We start from the raw sequence: 20,055 nt of genomic DNA on the forward strand, positions 1-20,055 counted from the left end.
AGAGAGTGAGGTGAGATATTTTTATCATCTCCTTAGGGTGCCTTTTTCTTTTATCTTCCCTCCTCAATCTGTTGTTCTGCCTTTTCCCCCCTTGGTTCTTTGTTTTAGCATTTCTCTATACGCAAACAAACTCTAAAACTCCAGAGGGGCTGAATCACAGAGAGAGAGACGAAGATGGGAGGAAGTATCAAAGAAATACAGAAAGAAAAACAAAAAGAGAAAGTCGGAGAGAGGGGGAAAGAGAGTGATGTGGAAACATTTTTACTTTCTATCGCAGCAGAATGGGGGAGATTCAACCATTTAAGGGCTCAAAACCCGGCCACATCTCATATCACCCGGTTCATATTTTCCCCTCCCTCCCCGTCGTTTTCATCCCTCCTCTGTCACCTCTGGCTGAGGTGAGAAACCTTCCCCTGAAAGAAATAAAGCGAGAAACGGAGGGATTACGGAAAGCCTCTCAGAGTGGCTCAACAGACCAAAGCCGAAAGCACATACTCTCAGCGGTGAGGGTCTGAATCTGGTTCATGACCTTTATCACCCGGAGCTCCATGGCAATTTGGGTTTGATTGGTTTTGGTCCAATGACAGAAAAAAAAAGTTATGAGTTAACTGGGGGATAAAATTTGGAGTAAAAACATTCCTCCATCTATTATGGTTTGGTGTAAGACAAATATCCCTAATTAATCAAAAAGTCAAAAATAATGAATTATTGTTTATTAGGAAACAACAACTGGGACAATTGACCACGTTGCTAAAAAAGCCTTGGCCAGATCAACCTATTTGACTGACTACGTCCTGCTCTGTGTTGTCTTTGCACTGTGTTAAAATTAAGTGCATTGTAACAGAGACCCAGAAAACAACCAGTACTTCTAGGCAAGAAATATTACTATGTGATTATTTTTTTCTGATTAGTTTGTGGTAATTCAATTTAATTAAAGGTACAGTGTGTAGGATCTGGCGGCATCTAGTGGTGTGGTTGCAAATTGCAACAAACTGAGTTCCCCTCCGCTCACTCCTCCCTTTCCAAGACTGTGGTAACGTGAGAAGCCAAGTGCAAAACCGTGGTAACGGCGTTCGCCTCGCTCAGAGGCCGTCCTTACCATAATAACACTACTTCAAAAGCAACGGAAGTCAGGCGGTGGTTGGCGGTACCACAGTTTTGCACTCTGGGCTCACGTTACTGCAGTTTCACAAGCATGTCGGAGAACTACGGTGGCCTTCAGGTAACGTAAGAATGCTTAAGGCTTTCTCTGGAGTCAGTGTTTGGTTTGTCCGTTCTGGGCTACTGTAGAAACATGGTGAACTCCATGAAGAGGACCCGCTCCTTATGTAGATATGAAGGGCTCATTCTAAGCTAACGAAAACACGATTCTTAGTTTCAGGTGATTATACACTAATGAAAACATTGTTATAAACAATATATTCCATTTCTGCTAATAGATCCCCCAAAATGTTACACACTGGACCTTTAAATACAGATTTACTAAGAAATATGCACAATATGAGTGCCAAATAAACTGAAATAATTCAATAGATTTTGTCACAAGGACTTTACAAGACGATTACAAGATGAGGTCTTAATGCAGGACGCATCTTAGTTTATAATTGTAAATTAATCAAAGTACCAAAAGGCGACTGAGAGTGAACCTGAGCTTTTAGAGTTGTGGGGTCCTGAGGCAGTTAAATGCTGTGACGGTGCTCCTATAGTAGGTGGCATTGAGCTTTCATGAAAAAGCGTTCAATATTTAATGTGGAAATGATATGGCCTTATGATATGTCTTTGAGACCTTGAATAGGTTATTTATTGATAAATCTGATGCAAAAAAACAAAACGCATTAAGCATTAATATCACCTACTGAGCTTCAGGTTATTCTTCAGTATTTAGTATTAGCAACAGATTATAAGGCAAAATGCGAATTAATTAATGAACAAATGTGAGTTTGATCTGAGGGGCAGTTTTATGATAAACTTCGGATATCCAAATGTCTCTTTTTACAAATGTAGCCCTACCATTGATGAGTAACTGGATGATGCTGATGTCTGGATGTACTCCTTTTTTTACACTGCATTTTGTGAATCTATTTATGACCTTGTGTGGTGGGTTTTGGCATGTTTTACATATTTGTATTTTATGTATTCTATTTCTGCTCAAATCTGTGTGTGTTCTGTGTTTCACCTGACGTTGAACTCCTTTGGGGGAATAAATCTGAAGTGAAATGATTGAAGATGTTGCATAGTTTCAGTACTCAGGGATCAATGGTAAAAGAAGGTATTTCATCTTAGCATCTGTAAACTGTCTTTTTTGTTTCTTATTGCCATCTTTTTTCCATCTGACAGCTAACCCCCCCCCCCCAAAAAAAAATGCAGAGGATGCTCTGGGACTCCATTTCACATCCAACTTTCTCTATTTGCCAAACATCACACAGCATTTTTACAGTTCAGATCAGATAGCCAAAGAGAATGCACGAAGACAGTTTTAATTTATTCCTGTGAAAGTTTTCAGCATGAATAAAACATCTCTCCTGACTTCAAAGGGAGAAAAAATAAAGCAAAAGCAATAATAAATTGGCACTGCACGTTTCCAGATCTTTTTCATTGACACACACATCTGGCACAGTTGAAGAAATTGATTAATTTACTGTAGACTAGCTGATGTTTCAAGTGACAGTTTTTGGTCTTGTTAGAGGAAACCAAGGTTTACTTTTCTAACATTCCCTTCTGAAGCAGTTTTATAGTAGATGTGAACATGGACTGTGATTTTTTTTGCACAGTAATCATGGATTTTCATTTGAGGTATTTTTACTCTACCTGATCCAATGACTTCTTCTATTTTGACACATGAGGGGTCAATTTCCTTTGCAAACTCCCGAACTGCCTCGTTGGGGTCCTCGTAGGTGAAAGGGTCGATGTAGATCTTGACCCCCGGTGAACTATGACCTTCAGACAGGGTGGGAAAGGTCACCGTTGGGGTGGTACCACTGAACATGTCGGGCCTCAGAGTCACCTCTGAGGAAGAAAAATAGAAAATGTAAATATAAACGCTGTTTTAGAAGTTTGGTGTATGTAAATGTAAGGCTCATTTAAAGTTTCAGCACTGGTCGTACCTCCTCCTGCGTTGTACTGCTGCAGCTTGTCACCGTACACGCTCTCCTTCAACTGCCTTCTTCTGCAGACAGAAACACAAAAGGAGAGATTTTGGGGAAAGAGGCAAGAAGAGAGAAACGTTACACAAAAGTTAGAAAAGTTAGAAATACTAATTGGATGTCTTCTCTTGAGCTGAGTTGAGGTAAAATAAATAGTCATCCTGAATGTCAAAAAAGATTCTGCTTGAGGGAAGGAAAAAGTCTTTTAAGGAATTCATTAGTATTAGGTGGCTTGTTACTGTTCTGTGTTGTCAGCTCTCGTTTCCTGCTTTCACCTGAGGATTGAACCAAAGAAATGCACCCTGTAATATTTTAATACGTCAACTGATCTTCACAACAGACACCTTATACCACATAAAGGAGAGACAGCTTGTCGCTTGCTATTTCTGGGAGGTCGCATTACACATTACAGACACTTCAGGCATATCGGAAAGTCCTGATCTACTTTAAAATCGTTGTGGAATCAAAAGTAAATCAGTTTTGTGCAAAAACCATATCGTCATTGTTCAAATCATGCATCTCTAGTAATTGCAAATTTTGTAAATTGCCACATTCAGCAAGCTTAGAAATACTTTCTCCTCATCTGCATTATATCCAAAACGTTTTGTGTAATGCATCATAACAGTAAGTCTTATTCAATACAGTATGCAACGGCATATGGAGGCACAAAAAGTAAATCTAGCAGTTTATACCTGATAGGTTAATTGTTTTTGGCTTTTCCCAAATATCTCTAAAAAATTCCCAGATTTTTCTAAATTGGTTTAAACCAATATTCACAGTAAAAACTGTTCTCTTGTTGTAAGAAAAAATATTAGAAAATGCAAAAAAAAGCTGTTCAAAATGCACCAGACGCCCTCAAAATAATGCATAAAAATATAAATGATTAATGTGAAAGTTTATTTTTGACCTTGCAAACATTATTTTTGATACAAGGTAGACTTACTACCTGTCAACCACATCTCACAGTGTTTGTCAGCAGTTTGCTCAGTTGTCATGGAGATGGCTCAGTTTTCATCACATGACCAAAGTATGGAGCTTCACATGATAACAGATGGTTGTATAAGGGGGAGGGGATCCTACACCTGTTACCACGTGACTGAGGCTCCAGACTGTGAGGTGTGGTTGAAAAAGCTCTGGAAAATGCTAGTGAGTGAAATCTTAAATAAATGAATCTAGCTGCTTCTGTTTCAGGATCCTGGTATTGTGCATGTTGGATCACTGTCACACTGTCAGGACTTGAACAGAAAGGACCCATTGTTAATGTTATTAGTAACACTGTGCTTTTTTTTTTTTTACTAAGTCAAAATGTCTGCTCTGAAAAAGACCAATAAATGGTTGTAATACTGAGTGTTTACACTGCAAACAGTCTGATTTCCAGCCCTAGTTTTTTATCATTGATTTTATATCTGATTTTCACACATATCAAAAGATATTTAAATATATACAGATACATTCCCCGATTAAAAAAAGGGAAATGATGAGCCTTATTGAATCCTATCAAGTCTGTACATGTTTAACGCCTTGATTAAGGACATTTTGATTGGACAATTGAAAGTATGTAATCAGTGTAACAGTATAGTACCTCTACCTTTTTCTTTTAAAACATCGTCTTTTTATCCATCATTATTTTACGTATCTATCTATCTATCTATCCATCTATCTATCTATCTATCTATCTATAATCTTGCCTTAATTTGATTTGCATCCTGACTGCCAACCACGCCACCCCCTCTCAAGCACACACACTGTACACAGTCACATGCACACTACTTGATATTGATCTTTGCCCAGTTCTGTTGGCTTTTTAAGTTCTTTATTATTATTTTTAATTAATTTTTTCATGTTATTTATTTATCATTTTTTTATTTTTTATTTATTTATAATTTATTTGTTAATGTTATTTATTTATTATTTTATTTATTTATTATTTATTTTTTAATCCGTTTTTATTTTGTTTTGTTTTATTCATATTTCATTTTATTTTATTTGTTATAAGAAAAACAAACAAAAAAACAACTATTCAACTGGCCAGACATGGGACATACTGCCTCCCTACCGAGTGGGCTCCTCCACCATCAATGACTGCTTATGGATAGAAAAGGGCAAACACCCTGAGCTATCTACCAGAATCACGACCTACTACTACTACTACTAGTACCTCTACCAGTTAGGATATTCCTGTGACACACACATGAATGTAGCGTGTGCGTTAGTGAGAGACTGTGTACATGTATGTCAGTGTGTTACCTGGTACAGATGATGACAATAGCTACCAATGAGACGATACACACTCCACCTACTAGAGAGCCTGCAATCAGAGAGAGCTGCTGTCCCAGCTCTGACTTATACTCATCTGCAGAAACACACAGATTGAAAAGAGACGCATTATTTCTATATTTTTGAGACACTCTCACATACACACAACTGAGCAAAATATACACATAGATTCTCTTTCTCTAATACACATAAAATATCATTTACAAGGCTCATTTAACATGACTGCAACACACAAATTCATGCACACACACAAAAAGTAGGGCAGAATTTAATTACTTCACAGCCAGATTTTCACTCTTGCTCAACCTCTCACATTCCTCCTCTCAGTCCTGCACTCTCTATCCTCTCCACCACAAAACCCCCCCCCCTGACACACTCCACTGCCCACTTACCGTCGGTGAGCGTATGGAAGAGCATCTCCTTGCTGTAGGCTCCGTAGCCGGCCACGGTGCGAGCCCTCACCTGGACCAAGTAGCCGGTCCCGGGCCTCAGACCCTCCAGAACGACATTGGGTGTTTCGCTCAGGACCACTGAACTGTTCAGTACTGCCGACAGGGACTGAAGAAGGGGTTGGGAGAAAGATGAATATGTTTCAAAGTGAGCCAAGACAGACCATAATACTTCTTCAGCCACAGACTAAAGGAGACTAAATTTAGTACTCAGTTTTGGCCTTCAGCTAAGACAAGATTAATTCTTCCAAAGTTCCAGTCCAAACTGAGACATTCACCATTTTCAAGCTGTGATACCCTGGCAGGACGTAACGGCAACATCTTGAAATTGAATTTATCTGGTCATTCATTCATCTTGTCACAACACACCAAGTCTCCATCACATTTTTTGTCATTTTTCATTTCCAACAATAAAAAAAGAACAGTCCAAATACCCTCGACTACAATTTGTGTCTGTGCTCCGCACTCTTAAAATATCTATACTGTATATATGTCTGTATGTCTCCATCTATCAGTTCACATCTTAAAGGGTCAGTTCATCGAAATTACTAGACATTTTTACACTTGCCTTGACGGTACAATGTCTAGTCGTGGAAATAGATTTTATTTTATTTGTCCATATTGAGGTATCTGCTTCCATCGAAATACAGTGGAGGTGCTCAAAGCATAGAAACAAATAGTTTTCCAGAAATATTGTCCCAGTTACTCAGAATAATCCACAGACCTCACTGTGAACAGGTTTTATTGGAACTACTTCCTATTGAAGGAAAGTCATTATGAAAAGTGATGTGTAGATTTTCCACTGGGTCATGTTGCTTTTCCCACATTATATTTTTCACTATTTTGAGCAGCATAAGCAAAAATGTATGTACGCTCATCGTACTGGGGTGGGGCAGGAGTTCCAAAAAGGGCATTTCTCAAAACCTCAGCACAAAAAAACTAAGCACTTGCACTGCAAGGCACCACTAGCGTTGAGTGATAAAATATGTGTAATGCTTTGAGGGTGAACTGAACTGACCCTTTAAAACAGTAACTTAACACCAGCAAGTAACACTTTTTTACTGTCCTCATTGCCTTACATCCAACAGTGATGTCATTATAGCCAGGAATACACTTCTGTATCACAGCAGTAAGGTGAGAAGTTAAAACCACTGAAGGCCAGCAAAAACAAGATTTTCAGCTGTTGTTAACTTGCTCTATTCAATTCAATTTCAATCTATTTTTATATAGCGTTTAATCATAACAGAAGTTGGTAACACTTCATTTTATAGGTCTTCAAATGTCATGGTAATTAGGTGATAATTAGCAAGTAACCTATTTGAAATTTCATTGGAATTACTGCCAAATTACCCCAATATTTACCTCAAGAATTATCGAAAATTACTTTGTTTGGCTGTCTTGACTTGGGACTTGACTCAGGACTTTTATTATTATTATTTCATATCTATTATAAACATTTAATAATAATATTCCGCTATTTCCCAATAGCTGGTAATTTATTTAATGCCATTCCAGGAAAAAAATACAAAGTTAATTGATATGCTTTATTTTCATATCTGCTGATAAATAGATAATAAATAGCAAAAAACTTCTTTGAAATTTCTTTAAAAACTCCCTGAGTCATGACATTAGCTACCTAGTTACATTTGTGTAGACAATAAGTCACACAGTGGTGAGATTTGTGCCTGATCAGAAGTGTTTATTAGTTTTGGTTTTCCACCTCCGATGAGCAGCAGCGCACAGCAATTTTTCAAGCCTAAGGGCCCTATATTAATGATTATATGCTATTTTAGCATGTAATTATCAACTCATGTTTATGATAAAGGAATTGTCTATACATTTTGAGGTAAATATTATGGTAATTTGGCAGTAATTCCAATTTCAAATAGGTTACTTGCTAATTATCACCTAATACCATGACATTTGCAGACCTGTAAAATGAAGTGTTACCCAGAAGTCTCAAGACACTTTTCATATGGAGCAGGTCAAGACCGTACTCTATAATTTAGAGACACAACTAGAGATCCCCCATGAGCATGCATTCTATGCGACAATGGCAAGAAAAACACTCCTCTATAAGTGGTACATAGTCATGTTTTTAAATGACATTTAAAAAACTAAAAAACAGCAAATTGACTTTACAGAAATATTTTACATTTTACTCTCTACTGGATAATCCTCACGCGTCAGTGGGAACAGATTTGATGCAAACTATAGTCTACTGAATAAGTAAGTTCTGTAGATATACTGGGTCATTGTCTCCAGCAAGACATATCACCATTAAATTTGACAAAATGTAATTTTTCAGTGTTTTGTGCAGCACAAACGGAATTCCATTTACTCCCATTTAACTGGAGCAGTGACAGAGAGGGCACAAAGTGAATAATTCAAAGCCTTGGCACATAAAAACAAAACCATTTGCATTGCAAGACACCACTAGAGTTGAAAAATAATATTTTTGTTTTCAGTCACTCACTCATTTTGTCCCTGTACAATACCTTCTCTCGCCTCTTTGACCTCTTTGACCTGTTCTTTTCTCCATCTCATGCAAATATAACAAAGCGATAATGCAGTTAATTAGTCATTGCTCTCAGGGACAGGTCTACCAGAGCATTTGTGCCTCTTTCCGTCCAGTCCTCCTCCTGAGGTGAATTAGACATCAGACCTATCAGGCCTATCTTTATAAACCCAAGGCTTCAACCTTTTACCTCTATCTTTCTACGCCGGCCGTCTATGCTTCCTCTCACCCATTTCATTCAGATAAAAAGATTTTATACTGCGGCGAGATCGAAACGGTCCAGAGGGAACGACAGATACGGTGTGGTGACGGCATGAAAGGACTGGGGGAGGGAGTCATGCCATGAGGATGGAGGAGGTGGAGGGGTCGACGGCAGAACGAGGACGAGAGGAAGAGAGACGATGAGGAGGAAGGTTCAGGAGGGAAAAGAGGGTTGGGTCAGTGAGGGTTGGGGGTGGAAAGAGAAGAGAGAGGAAGAGGGAGGGTTCTCAAAAGAGGACATGCAAATGAATAAAAAGGGGTTAAAGATGATTGAGTTTTTATTACTGGTATTATTATAATTCTTAATAACAATCCCCTTGATCATCTTAATCCCCCTTTGTTGTTGCTTGTGGCTATTTTTTATTGTTACTGTTGAGATATGAGATGTCTTGTGTCATGTATTAATGTTATTCCTGTGTGCCTACAGTATCTTAAAGAGGACCTATTTATGCTTTTGTGCTTTTTCCCTTCTCTGAAGAGTTTGGTTCGGTTGACCAATCACAACAGTGGGCCAGCTGACCAAATCAGAGCAGACACGGACAGAGGGTGAAAAAAGGTGCTGCAGCACAGCCGGTATGAGAAAAGTAAAGTGTTTTTTGAACATTAGTGCATGTAAACATGTTCTAGTAGAAAGTAAAAAGTATGCACCTGATAGGTCCTCTTTAATATACTGTATTTAACATCATTATGCTCTAATTTCTTTTACTGCACTATTATTATACTGTACTATGACCAGCCAGATTCCTACTGTCATAATTAGGACACAACACATGGATAACTATAGAGTTTGCAGTGTTAAAACCTGGGGGAGAATAAGATAGAGTTATATTTGGAAGTGGCCACAGACATGGGGGTATTGTGTTGTGCTGGGGTTTGGATTTGGAGGTGTGTGTGTGTGTGTGTGTGTGTGTGTGTGTGTAGGGGGGTGGGGTGGGGCTCTATGCTTGCCATAGTGAGAAGGTTAGGGGGCAACCCATCTGGGAAGGTCTGGAAGCCAGAGATAAGTAGTGGGGAAAAATCCTGCCTCCCTGTGCCATATCAAATTTACAACATTAAAACCTCATTATCTATAGAGTGGCTATGAGGGAAGGAGGAGGTGAGGGAGGGATGGAGGGAAGGAAGGTGGAGAGAAGTACCAGAAAAGGTACGGTACAGCTGTCTGGTAAGAAAAACCTGTCCTCTCTCTCTGTCTCTCTATCTCTCTCTCTCTCTCCAGGCTTATCAGACTGCTCCCCGAGGACTTCTTCACTTGAAGCCGTGAGCTAAAATTAGTCACTTCATGTGGTTGGCTCGTCTACAGCGTAAAATGCAGTATTTCTCCCTTCTTAAGATGCGTATCAAGGAAGAAGAATGACAAGAAGAAACAATGAAAGGACTTAACTGCCAGCTTTCGATTCTGGGTCTTAATTGGCTTCCATGTTAAATAATGTTAAAGCAAAGGCAGCAGCAAATAAGGCCGGCTTACAGTAAAGTCGTTGCCCTGATTTTGACAATGTAAGTGTTTTATCTGTGACTGTCAGACTGCAGCTACAGAACATCTCTCAGCAAGTGCACTTCTTCTCACTCTGTCCTAAACTCCAACTCTAACTCACTCTAATTGCTCTCCGAGAGGCAGAACCTCAACTTTCTCTCTCTCCCTCTGTATCCTCTATCTTTCTCTGGAAGTTCACTTTTACCCAAACTGTAGGAAGTAGCATCCCCATCCCCAGGTGCAAGCTTATCAAAAGTTATCAAATGTTTGTTGACATCTCATTGCGTTTTGAAGATATTGACCAATTAACTTTAAAAGGGCATGGCTCAGCACATCAATAGACCTAACTCCACAACAGTCGGTCCAACCATCAACGAAACATGTAAGATATGTTTAGGAAAGTACTTGGAACATACCCTAAAAGTTTTATTCAAATCGAGGGGCACTACATGCAAAAAAAAAGGGCGTGGCATATACAAATCAGACTATAAATCAGAAACTGTTTGTCCAATCATTACAAAACTTGCAAGGTGATATTTCATACAATGTTGAACCACGTGTGTAAAAGTATTTTGAAATCGCTCAATAGGGGGCGCCACCAGTTCCAAATTTGGCCATAAATCAATGACAGTTGTCCAAACATCACCAGACTTGGTGGATATTTTTAAATAGGCTGTTGTAACGTGCCCAAAATTATTTCAAGATTTGACCAATAGGGGGCGACAATGTTGCACAGATTTGGCCGTAAATTAATAATCATCTGTCCGATCGTCATAAAACCTGTTAGTCATCTTTAATGCATGTCTCGGAAACTGTCAAAGGTCTAGACCCCTCGCAGCTTTCAACTTCTAACGGTCTGTGTTGGCTTGAACAAAAAGTAAAATGTAATTATCGGTAGCAGCGTGAGCTTTTCAGATGGTTTCCTATAATATTGTGTACAGTGTCCTACATATTCAGACAGCCTCTCCAGCATGAACATAATATTAATGTTTAAATGCAGTTTTTAACCAAAAGCACACTTTAAAGTCTCATGAGCGGTGACTCATTTATGACTAAAGTACATTTCCTAACTTTGACATTTTCATATTGACATACTGTTTGGCTGACATAACGTTATGAGGTGCTGTCAAAATGGGATTTATTATGTTGCTAGAACTCCATACTGTGCATTTTTGTTTGTCTAATGTTCCAATATGTAAAATTTCCCTTTTTTATTCCACTGGCATTTATTGTACACACAACACCACAATTATTTTTCAGTACCTTCTAAAATTACTGTTATATATGAGCATATTTTGATCTGCCACCAATACAGTCGAGGTTAGGGACACATAAGAAACCAATGTTGACTGTTGGTAGGAGACCAGATGTAAACTGTGGTTTCTGCTGACAAAGTCAGACAACTTAAGAGGTTTTGCGCCAGTAAAACAATTTCACAAGAGAGTCTAAGAAGACAGTCACCATTTGCATGATCACAAAATCTTAGATGTCAGGAAAACTTGGTGTGGACAGTCTTAATATCTGAACTACAGTGAGAAATCTGCAATGTTTCTTCTTTTAACACGCATGAAACACATTCGGATAATGGCATGAATGCATTTCACTAATTGGAAAGCAATAACACTCAGTGAGCTCTGAAAGATCTTTTTGAATTACAGTACATTTCACGGAAGAAGATCAGCAACGAGGAGAGTTACAACCCAGCTATCATTATACAGGAGATTAGACACCGGAGCTGCATGTGTTGACCATATTAGTAGCATTTCAAAATGTGAGAGTAAGACAGGAAAGAGCGGTTGAATATAATATGTAAACACGAATGAGGTAATAAGGGTAGAACTTTTGTAGGACACCAAGATTATACTGTGCATACTTAAATGCATATACCAGCATACATACATTATTACTTGATTTGGTTGAATATTTATCAAAAGCATCAACATACGTGAAGGCAAACTTAGTATATAAATGATATAATGATGAACAGTTGTGTAGGTAGCACACGCTGAACCAAGAGAAGCAACCACACTAATAAAAACGACACACACTCTCTCTTTCCCTTGTGCAGCACAGTGAAATTATAGCCCATACACTATGTTGTGCTGGAAAATTGGAATCTGTGAGTGAGCCCTCTGGAGGCATGGACTTTAGGACTATGCCTGAGTGTTTTCATCAAACAGAATAGATAAGAAAGAGAGTTGTCAACAGTCTTGAGCATTTACAGTTTGCAGTTATGATTGTATCCCAGAATTTTAGTGAGTTATAGAGGCACCAACTCACTGACAGTATGCATTAAAAAGAAAGAAATGAGCGCAGAGACTAGCAGTGGTATCCCCTCCAAAAAAAGCCAAAAAACGATTTTCTTCTTTTATAAAAAGAATAGCTAGATGGCAAGAAATCAAATGTGGGCTGTGGATGAAGAGGCATGTTGTTCTTTTTAGTGTATCTCACACAATCCCTTGTAGGTGCATTGCTCTTTGTTTTTTAATTTGTCTGCAGTGAAAGTCTATCTTATGTTTAGCTTTGGGTGATAGATATGCTTTTAATTTAACTTGCAGTCTCCAAATGCATTGCTTCCCACTGACTGAATTACAAAGAAGACATGATATGTCTTTTCTTTGGAGTTTTTTTTCTGTCCTGGAGCAGCAGTCTTTGATGGGAAAGAAAATCAGGTCCTGAACGTTTCACCCCTGAATCAGAAGCCCTCATTGGTGCCCCGGGTTTGACATTTTTTTATGCAGGCTAGTTTGATCATTGGACTCTGGCAGTGAAGTGCTTTGTGCCTCAGTCTCCTGGTTCACACACGTTAGGACCTTGTCCACTACAGGACGGCTGGAGGCTTGATTGCTTCAGTCAGACAGAGCCGAGTGGTAGAGGAGTTTTGATTTCAGCAGCATCCACTAGCGAATAAATGGGTGCTTTTGGTCTTCTGGTCTTTCAGTGATTCAGCTAGGGATATAGAATGACCTTCCAGTGCTCTCAAGGTGTTGACATACACAGCAAAAAGGAGTAAGGTGACATTTTTATCATCACATTCACTGTTTATTCTCTTTTGCAAAACACTGAAAAACAAGCCCTTAGAGACATGGGTAAGGCGCTCAGACATCTAGGAGGGAGATCGGAGTAGAGCCGCGGTTCATCCGCATAAATAGGAGCCAGTTGAGGTGGTTTGGGCATCTGATAAGGATGCCTCCTGGGCGCCTCATCTTGGAGATTTTCTTCGCATGTCAAACTGGAAGGAGACTGCAGGGAAGACCCAGAACACGCTGGAGGGATTATATATCTCATCTGGCTTAGGAAAGATTTGGGATCCACCAGGAGGAGCAGGAAGACATCCTTAAATCCAGAAGTACTGAGACTGTTTTCTTCCATTCTTACCACAGTGGGAAGGATAAAGCAAACTCCCAAAGAGTTTTAGTAAAAAGGACATAATGACAACTCAATAAGCACCTTTTCTGTCCATCAGTAAATCTGCTGATCATTGGCAATGGAAAAGAGAATACCAATTGTCAATTTGGACGTCTCTTTTTTCCCTTCAACCTCAACATCCTGGGACGGACAGATCTTCAACATCCAAGCCTGGATGAATGGATTGTTTCCTGCAGAGATGTGCTACTCTCTGTGGTGGTGTCTTTGGGAGGAAAGGCTCAAACCTTCATAAATAAAGGTAACTATAAAACAAACCGGTTGTCTGTGATGTCTTCTGGCACATATTGAGACACCGAGGTCCACAGAGACTTTGAAGGCCACATCAACAGAGAGCTGAGGATATGAATCTAGGAAATAATCTCGCTCTACAAACAATGGAGCAATATTAGTGGCTGCAGTCCACAAACACTGTAACATTCCTCCCCATGGCCCTTGGAAGATGTGCAACCATCACCATGAAGAGCCTGTAGTGGAAAAACTGCACCCAAGCTGCAAAATGTGTCATATCATTGAGAAAATGAATAAGACTTGTATATAAAACATGCATTTTCATCTCCTGCAGTCATCATCATAACCTATTTAATGATTCAACTAGGATGGCAACAGGAGAACATTTTTTTTGGTCTAGTTTATTTTTCTATATATATATTAATTTGTCTAAATAATTGTCCATAATTGTCTGAGGTTCTGTTTCTTCTGGTGCTTCAAGTGAAGAGTATCCGGCACAAGACACACAGGATGAGTTACTTGACCAATTAAACGGGTTTAATTGGATCTTCCAGAGCGCACTGATCTTAATTAGATCCCATATTGTGTGTTACAGCTTATGAAACTGTGGCACCTCGAACTACATCAGTTGTTCGTGGAAGACACATACACAGCTTTGTTTGATTCAATAAACCTTCCTTTCACAGTTTGGTCGGAGTGATGCAGTCTTAGAATTTGACAGGATCCCACTGTAGCCACTTATTAATGAATAGATGCTCATCTTTGCTGCATGACTACGATCAACAATTGATGTGTACTGGAATAAAGAGAGGCTCTCCATCACTGTAAAACCCTGTCAGTGTCACTACAGGCTCCATGAAATATGCATTGATCAATCCAGACCTATTAGGAAATTATACTGTATGAAAGATGATGCATGAACCCAACGTTTTAACAGACATTGAGCACAAGTGAAGGAGAAAATACATCAATAACGGGAATTAAATCTAAGAGATATGTTGACACGTTTCTGTTTTCAGGTGTCCTCCATTAATCATCACGTCATGTCTATGATGAGCAACATTCACCATTTTCCAGCCTCTGTACTAATAATAATAATAATGATTCTTTTTATCAGTATAGTAATGTTTAAAGAACTTCACATTATCGAGTGATTATTATTATTTTAAGAGACATTGTGGTCAATGGACACATTCAAAGACACACCACATCTGTCACATCTGTCATGGTGTCACCGTTTCGTGGTCTAACAGTGGACATTGCTTTATTTAGTTAATAATTTTAGTTATTTGCTGAAGCTGAAGAAACATCTCACAATATGAATATCTAAATCATGACAGGTGCCTCGTAGGGCAGCAACTTAAACAAATGTGGGAAAAAAACAACTACTGCACACTGTTTTGCTTACATTAGGTCAACCCCAGTTGTAAGGTATAAAAAACCTTACAATTACGCTTGCTGGACTATTATACACGTATTTATTTATTTTTTAGAGTTTGGATTCTTTTAAGGATGAAAACAAAAAAAAGTTATTTTTATATATATATATTTTTATATATATATATATATATATATTTTTTTTTATATATATATATATATATATATATATATAAATATATATAAAAAAATATATATATATATATAATGTCAAAGTTAACGCGATAGTTAATGCAAATTAACTATTGCAAATTCATAACAATCTGCCTACCAGCACCTCTAAAGTTCACTAATTAGCACATTATATCACACAAGAGCTAAGTCACTGTACAACAGTTATGTGCCGGACTGTTTCTTTGCCGGGAGAACTAATTTCTCCTCTGATAACCTTACATTGATGACAATTTGTGTATGGAATAAACAAACGAGATATTGAGTTAATTAGTGAGTTAAGAGGAGCCCTGGACTGAGCCAGGCTAGTTGTTCCCCCTTGTATAACGCTAACCAACCATCCTGGCTGTTACTTAATACTACTGCTTCAAAAAAACAGACATGAGATTGGTATCGCTCTTCTCATCTCAGCAAGAAAGTGAATGTTTTTTTTCTCCGAAATGTTAAACTTTAAGTTCTTTATCTACTAACCTTGACGGTAATGTGTATGTTTTCTCAAGGTGTTTCATTCATCAACTGACCTCTTTTTTTGTGGTCCTTGATTGGTTATTTACCAATTTATCTGTGCATGCATAATGAACTGTTGTAACTCCTTGTCTTTATACCTGTGAGACTGTTGCTGCTTCTCAGCGAGTCCCGATAATAGATGACTTGGATGTAGTTGATATTGATTTGCCTGTTTTATCGACTCTAATGGATTACTGTCTGTGACCATAACACCAAAAAGCACACACACACTCACAAACATTTATCATCCCACTCTACCTTGTCAAAGTATCGCATCTCGTAGTCAAGGATAATTCCGTTGGGCTGCTCGGGCGGTGGCCATGACAACGAGAAACTGCGGCTCGTTGAGCTCACTTGGTGCATTATGGGAACTACTGAGGGCGCTGTTAAAAAAGAAAAAACACACACAAGAACACACAATCAATTAGGTAGTTAAAAGATTCGCTTGCATCCTTAAACTTCATAAATATGGAAATAGAATGTGTAATGTAATGACATATTACCAAGGATTATTTACACCCAAAGGAGAAAAATGTTTCCTCATCCAAGCTCATGAAAACAAATTACTGCACTTGTCACTGATGGGGAAGCAAGAGTTATGTCTGCGATGCATTTTCACCCATAATTTTATGAACCAGAAGCTCTTGGCTATAATGTATTTCATGGTTTCGCCTCCCGGATCTTTTTATGAGATGGTTCTCATCACATTTGCACTTCACTTGACAGCGTACAGTGAAGAGAGGATGGAATCAAGACACGGATATTGATGCTACACCAGTAACAAATATCAAATTGATGCAAGTTATGTTGAGGGTGTATGCATCTTACACAGCTGAGTCATCAGGACATCATGGCGCAGCCATACTGTGATACCCCATGAGCCAAAGACTTCCTCTGTAGTCAGAATTTGACAGCCTGAGCGAGTTATCACCTGAAAACCTCACAGTCATTTTTAATATTGCCACAATTGACATTTTCTATATGTCGAGTGAGTTTCATATCCTAAGGTCCCATGAAATACGCTAAAACCTATTGCATAATTTAAAACCTCCCCAGTGCAGTCAACCTGCAAATAAATCATTTTTTTTTGTTGAGTACTAAAAGATTTCAGGGATAAGAGAGTTTTGCATCCGGCAGCAGTAACAAATGCGCTCAGAAAGCGACAGGGTGACAATGGATCATGTTTCGATTAGGAATGAGCCGGGGTTGCTGTAGATGAGGTAAATGATGTGTTTTCCATCAGAGCAAAGCGGCTTTTAAATCTAAATTTGGGTAGCGGTGGAAATATCACTTGTGTCTGTCTCTATAAAGTATTGATGGAGCAGTAACTCAGCTCACTTTATAGTCTCTAAGAATTACACTGTCAGAGACGGAGAGAGAGGGGGGACAGAGAGGGGCGGGCAGGGAGAGGGGATAAAGGCAAGAAAGACAGAACAGAGGCAGAGGGGAAGAGGAAAACAGGATGAAAGCTGTGGATGTGCAGGAAAAAACACAGAAGGGGTGAGAGAAAGGGAGACAGAGGGAGAGAGATGACACGCTTATAACATGTTTTATGAATTAAAAAGCTGTAGCTCAATTTCCTTTATCCCCCTTGCCATCCCTCCCTCGCATAATCCTCTGTGCCCCAGGGCGTGCTTACACACACATATACAGATGCTTGCACACACAGCGTTTGGACTCACCGGCCTGATTGGTTGTAATGTTGATTGACAGTTGCTGGGCGGGATAAGGGCTCTTGTTGGAGACTCCGTTGACTGCCTGTGGAATAAAAAATTTAATGGTCAGCTATTCCATCGTACAGACATTAACCACCATAGTTACTGTTGCTAGGCCTGTCAAGCTTTCTGTTCTCACACAGCACATGTGTAGTTTACAATGTTGACAGTGGCAGATTTAACACTCAAAACTCTTCTTAAAACATTAAGTGTTTGATTTGACAGAGGTAAATAAAAGCAGGCTTCTCATTTCAAACTAGCAGCTGATTTTATCAGCCCAACTAACAACGGAGTTGGTTGAAAACTGATGTTTTGATGTTTCCAGCTGACTCGTTTTAAAAGGAGAACCATGTAAATGGATATATGATATTGTCCCAAAAGAATGAGGATAAAGATGCATGTCCTTGGCAAAAAATTAGACAGTTTCACCAGTTGATGATTCATGTAGGAGACGTGGAAATACAGAAACAACAGTGTTCCTGTGTTTCACTATAGAGGTAGTTAGTTCTAGTATAGAGTGCTACAGGAATGAGTCCTAAAACCCGGAAATGAGCACTTCCGATTCCCCGTCTGGAAGTCAATGTTTTTTTTTATATATTTGTTTTGGTTAGATGCCTGAAAAAAACTCTGTGGTTAACACAAGCTTTAGGGATTTTAACGTGTTGTTCTACAATATAAAATACATCAATAAATATCCCACTCATGAATTTTGAAGCCTTTATGTGTCTTAAAAAAGGCGGTTGCTGGCAAGTGGGTAAATGAGACTACTAAACATCATCACGCCGACTCGTCCTCCTTTACAGCCCTGTTGTGTATACTTTTCCATCTAGCGACTGCAGTCACGCTTCAAAAATCATACAAGTGATGTTAATTTATGAAGATTATCTTGCTGAGCAAAACGTGTAAGTATCATAAACATGTGTTCGCCACAGATCTTATTTTCTGCAATTATCCAAAACCCAATGGAAAAATCCCATTGGCTTTTTGTCGAGATGCGAGACTGGAGTTGGAGTTGAGAGACGACGTGTACGACTAGATTGTTTCACAAGTAGCCAGTTTGCAAGCTAATTTTAAACCAATAAAAAGCGAAATCATTGTCAGACGAGGTAGTGTCACGTTGCGAAACTCTCGCAAGATGGTTAAGCTAAGGCATTGACCTTAAATTACGAGACTGCATTTCGGCCAATATGTTCTGCCTCTTCTGCTCTCCACACGGACTGTTTACCGGCATTCAACCAAAGCGTGCTCGACCGTGATCAATACCACTCAGACTACAAATGGAAACCAGAACGCTTCCTATGCCAAAATCTTGTCCCGTTGCCTACAGATTCTACATAATGAATGCAGAATCTGTTTATAGAGATTAGCTTACTACTAAGTAAGTACAGATGTAAGCAAACATCCTTTTGTTCATGTATTATTGGATTTGGAAAGGTTAAATAAAAAGCCTTTATATCTTTATATACAGTGTATCACTCTGACTGCAGCCACATGCACTCTACTTTACGACTGCTAAGCTATGATTGGACGATCGCTGTTCAGGGGAGGGATTCAACAAAAAGTCAATTATCAGCAACAATGAGATGGTTTTCATTTCCGTGTAGCAGCGCTGCCAATGTCTTCTTGAAACGGTCCCACCGTCTGTCTCATCTTACCAACACAAAGACACAATTAACAGGTTCCCAGTGTGTTTTAAAGACCACCTAATTAGCTGCCACATATTGTTAGTCATGAGCTCAGTTAATCATTTTGACGGTCGAAACAATGTCTTCAGTCACAGCAAATCATTAAACAAAGGCGTGGTAATTAGTGACGCTAGCTTAATGGCTTACTCCGAGCTCTAATTCTGTTATTTTGTTTGTTTCTTTATCATTTCACATTTTTTATTTTGTGTTTTCCCTTTCCTTGAGTCTCTGAGTATTCAAAAATATCACTTTTGCCAACATATAAAAAAAGTTTTTTCTACATTTCACTAATAAGATTTCAGAGATACACAGATATTTCTACTATCGAAAACTAATTTTGCAAGTCAAGGTGTTCAGATGACACCTAACTGTGATGCCACCATTTATTTAGTTGAAGTAGTTGTGAGTGTTTAATTTGGTGGATAATTTAGTTTTGGGGAAAAAAATGGATGGATATCTCAATGGATATTCCGCTCTGTCTTTAATGGTGGCTGCGTTCAGTAAACACATCAAATCACAATCAATACTTTCACAATCAGGTCAGTGTTTGTCATTCATTCATACATCATTATTGATCCGTCCGTCCCACATCAGACTGGTTCCAAAATGGATCAACTCAGGCTACACTATTGATTAGATTTAGAAAAGAATCATGAACTTTATGTTGTATTCCTACACAAATCGGTAACCTTTCCTTTTACAGTCCCCCAATTACCAAGTATTTACCTGGTAAATACATGGTAATAGTAGTAGTAGTAGTAGTA

General features: G+C 38.7%; 1 protein-coding gene across 2 annotated transcripts in view; it reads right to left on the reverse strand.

Moving 5' to 3' along the window:
- The window catches only part of LOC141767558 (ephrin type-B receptor 1-B-like), a 98,846-nt gene that overhangs the window by 23,815 nt on the left and 54,976 nt on the right, over positions 1-20,055 (reverse strand). Inside the window, exons 8-13 of one of the 2 annotated variants that reach the window (XM_074634992.1) lie at positions 17,574-17,649; positions 16,150-16,274; positions 5,813-5,978; positions 5,391-5,496; positions 3,105-3,166; positions 2,809-3,006 (exon numbers count right to left, since the gene is read on the reverse strand). In XM_074634992.1, the coding sequence (XP_074491093.1) occupies positions 2,809-3,006; positions 3,105-3,166; positions 5,391-5,496; positions 5,813-5,978; positions 16,150-16,274; positions 17,574-17,649 (733 nt within the window). Of the gene's footprint in view, positions 1-2,808; positions 3,007-3,104; positions 3,167-5,390; positions 5,497-5,812; positions 5,979-14,202; positions 14,659-16,149; positions 16,275-17,573; positions 17,650-20,055 lie in introns of those variants that run through there. The other variant, XM_074634993.1, reaches the window with a different exon arrangement.

This window comes from Sebastes fasciatus, chromosome 5, assembly GCF_043250625.1.
Source record: "Sebastes fasciatus isolate fSebFas1 chromosome 5, fSebFas1.pri, whole genome shotgun sequence".
NCBI classification, from domain to species: domain Eukaryota; kingdom Metazoa; phylum Chordata; class Actinopteri; order Perciformes; family Sebastidae; genus Sebastes; species Sebastes fasciatus.